The sequence below is a fragment of the Elephantulus edwardii genome, unplaced genomic scaffold, assembly GCF_000299155.1.
Source record: "Elephantulus edwardii isolate Elephantulus edwardi_28Jun2011 unplaced genomic scaffold, EleEdw1.0 scaffold00218, whole genome shotgun sequence".
NCBI classification, from domain to species: domain Eukaryota; kingdom Metazoa; phylum Chordata; class Mammalia; order Macroscelidea; family Macroscelididae; genus Elephantulus; species Elephantulus edwardii.
The window spans coordinates 209213-216715 of record NW_006399968.1 but is presented as its reverse complement, the minus strand read 5'-3'; the positions used below and the strand labels follow the sequence as shown (position 1 = coordinate 216715).

The 7503-nt window shown below is 39.4% G+C and overlaps 1 protein-coding gene across 1 annotated transcript in view; it reads left to right on the top strand.

The window, feature by feature from the left end:
- PCNXL2 (pecanex-like 2 (Drosophila)) overlaps positions 1 to 7503 on the top strand; it is a gene marked incomplete at its 3' end in the record, with an annotated part of 223138 nt that overhangs the window by 32989 nt on the left and 182646 nt on the right. Inside the window, exons 3-4 of the mRNA XM_006898055.1 lie at positions 634 to 754; positions 1613 to 1649. Coding sequence (XP_006898117.1) covers positions 634 to 754; positions 1613 to 1649 — 158 coding nt within the window. The remainder of the gene's footprint in view (positions 1 to 633; positions 755 to 1612; positions 1650 to 7503) is intronic.

Sequence of the window (7503 nt, the reverse complement as noted above, 5' to 3'; positions counted from 1 at the left end):
GTCCTAATCCACAACATAAAGAGTCTTCCCAGTATTCTGACAAATTTACAACCAGGAGAAGATAAAATAGATGAATGCGACCTTCTAAGAATCAAATCCCTATGCGCATCCAGAAACTTCTCTAACAGGGTAAAAAGGGAAGCCACAGACTGGGAAAAAGTTTTTGGTAATGACATGTCATGTTTGTTTTTATGAAAGAAATAAAATGTTAAAGTACTTACCCAATAAACATCTTTATTGTTATTCTTGCCTTTATTTCTTAAAAGATTGTGCCTTATGATTTTACAATAGTGCTTTTACAGTATTTGTTGTTGCTGTGTGAATCTAATCAGAACTGACCCATAGCTGACCCTCCAGAGGGTTCTCAGAGATAATAAATAGCACAGGAGGAGATCGCCCAACCTTCTCCTATGGAGCAGCTGGTGGATTTGAACAGGGAGCCTTTGGGATTGCAGTGCAGTTTCTCACCACTAGGCCATCAGAGGACTAATACTTGTGTCTTTTAACAAATAAGATTTGTAGACAATGAATATGACAAAATGCACTCTGGGGAAAATTTGGCTCTAGACTAATGTTGAAGGAGCCATGGTTCTGTTTTCTAATAACACACTTCTGTTTCTCATGTTGGATTAGCAATAACAGGCAGATTAACAATAGCAAGAAGGAAGATGCCAGCCGAGCCCTCCCTACACCGCCCCTCCGCTGCAGCTCGCAAGGGCAAAGCATGAACTCCCACCACTCTTCAGGGATGCTGGTTAGTGCTGTCTCCTCTCTCGTTTTGCTGCTGTGTCTGATTCCGCTGTGAGCGGAATGTGTGCAATGCAGCGCCTGTGCTTTGCAAGCACATTAGCTGTATATCCATAAGTGCCGGCCTTGCTCGGTTTGAGTATTCCATCTTCAGAGCGTGGAAGTGGCCTGAGATGACTACTTGGCTCCACTGATGCACACCCAGCCGGGCTCTGAGCTTTCCCCAGCCTCCTTTGCCCTCTGTCACATTCTGGGTACCTTCTAGGCTGGTCTGCACACTGTTTTCTGGACCCCACCCTCCTCTCCTGCCTCTGCTCTGCTGTGCATCTCAGCCAGCACGTGTGCAGTGCCTTCCACCTGGACTCAGCCTACCTGTCCACACAGAAACCACAGCTTTAAAAGCATTCTTTTTTTCCAAAATCGTTTTGTATTGACGTCTTGTTTTTGTGGAACTGACTTATAGCTGACTCTCCAGCAGGTTTTCAGAGGCTGCAAATAATACAGAAGGAGACTGTCCATCTTACTCATGTGGAGCCACTGGTGGATTTGAACCACCTATCTTTGTGTTTGCAGTCCAACTCCATACCCATAAGCTACCAGAGAAGGATTTGTTTGTTCTACTAAGAGTAGCACCTTACTCTGTTTTCCTTCTTTTTATTATCAGCTCTTCTTAATCCCAATACAGAGCTCTTGGTTGGATGTCTACATTTAAAGTATGCATATTGTTTTCCTATTTATTAGAGGCTGAAGGAAAGGGGCTCTCTGCTGTCTCTTCCTTTCAAGCATCTTGGGAAAGCAGGTCTCTGTGGCCTGACTAGAAACTGCATGGAGCTGAGTCACTGACTGTGCTCTTTCGTTTGTTTAGGAGCTGCCAGTACAGGAGACAGTGGAAGACCTCAAAGGTAGAGTGCTTATTATCATCATCATTGAATATTTTGTGGCAGTATTATCCTCAGAGCAGTGAAAAAATACTTGTGTAATGGTTTGTATGAAATAATTCATATACATTATGATTCTTTCATTTACATGGTGTTTTCTGCAGTTACACATATACATTGCTTGGTGCATATACAATTTGTTTTATACAATCATTTCTGTACATAGTGTTTATATCACTGATTACTTTTGATCTATGACTCTTATTCCCTGGCCTCATCAAGTCTCCATTCATTGCACATTGCCTATTCCTTCATACTCCACCTTACCCACTATGTCACCAGAGAAAATTATATATATAGATAAATAGAGATAGATAGAGATACAGACATAAAAAGAATTAAAACAAACCACACACAAATCTAACATGAATAATTCAATATAACTGCAGTTTTTAAGTTGTGCAACCATTTTCCAGATCCTTTTCCAAATAATTTTACCACCATTAATGTAAACTCTATGCCTCTCTGAACAGTAACTCTCCCTTTCTTTCTTTTTCTCATCCCATGGAACCACTGAACATTTTTAGTTTCTTGACGAACAAACAGATTTATCTCAAAGAGGGTGAAACCAGGCTGCTCCTTGGAGGAAAAGATTCGTCTGACATACTTTGGACATGTTGCAAGGAGGGACTGGTCCTTGGAGAGGGACATTATGCTTAGGGTGTAGGGACAGTGTAAAAGAGAAAGTTCCTCAATGAGATGAATTGACTCACTGACTAGGTTAATGGGAGTGGGTATGTCAGAGACAATAAGATTGGCTCGGGATAGAGCAGGGTTCAGTACTGTTGTACATAGTGTCACCATAAGTCACAAGCAACTTGACAGCAGGTAACAACAATAACATATCTGCTTATTTCATATAGGTGAAATAATAAAAGATTTATCCCTTTAATACTTATTTTACTCAATATATTGTTTTCAATTTTATCCATATAGTAGCCTATATGAGAAAGTAATTTTTCTTCTGAGAAATACTCCATTATAGGTTTACACCACATTTTGGTCATTTATTCACGGCACTTCAGTTACTTCTGCCTTTTTTGTTCTTGTGCAAAGTGCTGCTGCAGACGTTGGTGTACTGGACTCTTTCTGTGTTCATGTTTGCACTGCTTCTGAGTACTGGGTTGTTCTATGGTCAACTTTTTGAGAAACTGCCAGTTTTCCATGGTATTTATACTGTTTTACATTCCTCAAACAGTGATGTAGTCTGTAGGTGGGTGTGCTTCTAACCGACTCCTTGGGAGAAAGATGGACAATCTCTTCTTGTGCAATTTACAGTCTTGGGAATCCAGTGGAAAGTCAGCTAGGAGTTGATTCTAAATCCACAGCAATAAAAGAAAGAAAGATGAACAATGGAAGATAACAAATATGACATACAACTTTTGATGTGAAATAATTAAGATAAAGAGTATTTGATTTATATCTGAATTCATTTATAACAGAGTTTAAATGGAACTATTTAATATTGAAAAATGAGCTAGAGAAATTCTGTAACAGTCTATATAGATTATTTCAGTTTACTGATTTTGTTTCTGAAAACCTTATCATTCAATTTAAACACTTTTTCACTAATATTCCACTTTATTATTTGACTGCATTTAGAAGGCTTAGAAAAACAGTTCTTGGAGGCCTGAAGTAATCCCTTCTTTTTCTCTTTAGTTATATTTTCTTCTAAAACTACTGGAAAAGGCAAATTTGATACACTATTGAAAAAAGCCTGAAATGTCTTTTATTATAATCTAGCTGACTTCTACTAATATGTATTATATAAAGGATAATACATACTATTTTCCCTATATAAGTACTACTTGGAATACATGCACACTAATTGTTATGTTGTAAACATTTTTAAAAAGTCCAAGTTGTTTCTGAGGAATTAGAAGCCATCCACTTCTGAAATAACTCACCTTCAAAAGCCCTATGGGTAATGTGAGAAAATTCTGGATATAATGCTGCACAATGAACCCTCTGGTGGGAAGGTACTCCAAATGCATCATGTGAGAGCTGCCCCCTCAAAGTAGTTGTTGTTATTGTTGTTATGTGCAGTCGAGCCGTTTGCGATTCATAGCGACCCTATGTACAACAGCCGTAAACCCTGCTCTATCCTGTGCCAATCGCATTGCCTCTGACACACCCATCCCGATTACCCGTCACTGAATCGATCCACCTCATAGAGGGTCTTCCCCTCTTGCGCTGTCCCTCTACTCTACCCAGCATGATGTCCCTCTCCAAAGACCTGTCTCTCCTTGCAACATGTCCAAAGTATGTCAGATGAAGCCCCAGAATCTTTGTCTCCAAGGAGTAGCCTGGTTTAACCCTCTCTAGAATGAATATTTTTGTTTTCTTGGCAGTCCATGGTACATTCAATACTCTTCTCCAGCACCACAGCTCAAAGGCTTCAATTCTCCTTCTGTCCTCCCTAGTCATTGTCCAACTCTCTGATGCATAACAAGTGATTGCAAAGACCATGGCCTGTTTCAGGCGCACCTTCATCTCCAAAGAGACACCGTTGCTCTTGAGTACTTTAGAGAGGTCCCTAACAGCAAACTTTCCCATTGCAATATGTTTTTTGATTTCCTGACTACTGGTGCCAAGAGTGTTGACTGTGGAGCCGAGCAAACTGAAGCTGTGGACAATCTCAATCTCTTCGCCATCCATCCTGATGCTACCAATTGGTCTAGTGGTGAGAATCTTTGTCTTCTGGATATTGAGTTTCAGTCCATACTGAAGGCTGCAGTCCTTGACCCTCTGCAGTAAGTGCATGAGGTCCTCCTCAGTTTCAGCGAGCAAGGTTGTGTCATATGCATAACGCAGATTATTGATAGATCTTCCACCAATCCTAATGCTATGCTTCTCCTCATAGAGCCCAGCCTCTCGGATAATCTGCTCTGCATACAGGTTGAAAAGGTATGGAGATAGGACACATCCCTGACGTACACCCTTCCCAATTTTGAACCATTCAGTGTTGCCCTGCTCTGTTCTGATGACTGCCCCTTGGTCCAAGTATAGGTTTCGCATTCGCACGATTAAATGTTCTGGGATTCCCATTCTTCTCAGAGTCAGCCACAGTTTGTTATGATCCACGCAGTCAAATGCCTTTGCATAATCAATGAAACACAGATAGACATTCTTCTGGTATTCTCTGCTTTCAGCTAAGATCCATCTAACATTGGCTACAATGTCCCTAGTACCACTACCCCTTCTAAACCTGGATGTGCTCACCAAGCTGTGCCAAGAAATCTGGAGAACAACCACTTGGCCAACGGACTGGAAGAGATCTATATTTGTTCCCATTCCAAAGAAGGGTGACCTAACTGAGTGTGGAAACTACAGAACAATAGCCTTGATTTCACATGCAAGCAAGATTCTACTGAAGATTATCCAAAAATGACTGGAACAGTACATCAGCAGAGAACTGCCAGAAGTCCTCAAAGTAGATTCTACCATAATGATGTAGATGGAGTGAAGCTTTCATCCAATGAAGGACCTTCATCTGCTCATGTGGGAAAACAAAAAATGAAGAGAAACAGCTGCGAACATCCATCAGTAATTGGAACATGAAATTAGTGAAGTAAGAATCTAGGAAAATGAGAAGTTGTTAAAAAGAAAATGAAATGCATACATATCAATATCCTAGTCATCAGTGAGATGCCACTTGAGGTGGAAGGGTATAGGCCATTTTGAATCTTGTAATCATACAATCATTTGATCTTCTATGCTGGGGATTACAAATTGAAGAGAAATGGTATTCATTGTCAAAAGAGTATGTAAAGATGTATCTTGAAATACAATGCTGAGTGTGACAAGATACTATCCATATGCCTACAAGAAAAACCTGGTAATATACTATTATTCAAATGTATTCGTTAACCACTAAAGCCAAAGATGAAGAAATTGAGGATTCCTGCAAACTTTTGCAATTTGAAATTGATTGAACATGCAACCAAGATAGAACAATGATAATGGATAACTGGAATGCAAAAGTTGGAAAAAATGAAAGACTACTAGTTGAAATAAGGCTGGTGATGGCATGATAGAATTTTGAACAACAAAGGGTTTATTAAAATTGCACTTCTTTTAAAAATCTTAAATGGTGACTAACCAAGCTGCTTCCTGGAGGCAAGGATTTTGAAACTCTGTCTCACATACTTTGGGCATGTGACCAGGAGAGACCAGTCCTTGGAGTTGAACATCATGCTTGGAAGGATAGAGAGACAGCATCCAAGGAATAGCCTCTTTTAGCAACATGCCCAGCATGTGTGGTTTGATTAATAGTCAGTTTGAGGCTGGGAGCTTCTTGTTTAAAGCAATTAGGACTTGGTAGGTAGGCCTTTGTGATTAACAGTCAGAGGCTGGGAGCTTCCTCTTTAAAGCAGTTGGGATCCAGAAGGTAGGTATTTATATTTGATTCATAGTTGTTTGGGACCTAGGAGATTCTTGTTTATAGCAATTTGGATTGGCAGGTGGACCTTTGTGATTGATAGTTGGGGGAAGCTCACTATCAACAGTCAAAACAAGGCTAGAGGCTGAAGGTAGAATATATCATCAGCTACTTATGGAAAATTTCAGGTTAAAGGTCAGGAAAATAAAAAGAAGTCCATGAGAACCAAAATATGACTTTGTATATACCTCACCTGGATTAAAAAAACCCCACAAACTCTTAAGAAGATATTTGATCCATTGAACACTAATGACTGCAGAATAGAACCTATTGTGAATGACATTAAGAACATCATCCATGAAGAAAGCAAAAGGGCATTACAAAAACAGAGAAAAAAATGACTAAAATGAATGTCAGAAGAGACTCTGATACTTTCACTGGAACAGAAAGAAGCTAAAGAAGGGGAAAGAATGCTGAAGTAACAGAGACCAGCAGAAGATTTCAAAGGGTAGCTAATGAAGAGAAAGTGTTATAATAAAATGTGAAGAGTTTAAATTAGAAAACTAAAAGAGAAGAGCATCTTTGGCATTTCTCAAGCTGAAAAAACTGAGAAACAAATTCAAGCATCAAGTTGCAATACTGAAGGATTCTTTGGCAAAACCTTGAATAATCCAGGAAGCTTAAAAAGAAGATGAAAGAAATACACAGAGTTACTCTACCAACAAGAATTGGTCAACACTGAAATATTTCAGGAAGTTGCATAAAATAAAGAGCCAATGGTAATGAGGAAGAAATCCAAGCTGCAATTAAGGCAATGGCAAGAAATAAGACCCCAGGAATTGATAGGATACCAAATGATATATTCCAACAAACAGATGCATCCCTGGACATAATTGTGCCAGAAAATTAGGAAGACCCAGCCAACCAACTGGAAGAGATCCATTTTTGTTCTCATTCCTGAGAAAGGTGATAAAAAAGAGAGTGGAAATTCTAGAATGCTATATAATTAACATACCATAGAAGTAAATTCTTGCTGAAGATTGTTTTAAAATGGCTGGACCAGTACCAGATTCTAATCATTGGAATTGTGTTCTTGGCAGAGTACTGAGTATCCCATGGACTACCAAAGAACCAAAAATTTGTCTTGGTGAAAGTGCAACCAAGGTGCTCCTTAGAGGCAAGGATGATGAAACTTCATCTGACATAGTTTGAGCATGTTGTCAGGAAGGACCGGTTCTTGGAAAAAGAAAAGAGAGGGAGACCCTTCAATATATGGATACAGTGAACTTGAGCATGGCAGAAATCATGAGGATGGCAATGTTAATATCTACTCTTCATTGTTGTTTTTGGTGTTAGGTGCCACTGAATTGAGTACAATGCATAACAACCTTATGAAAAAGAGATCTGAACCCTGTTCTATCCTGTGCCATCCTCACT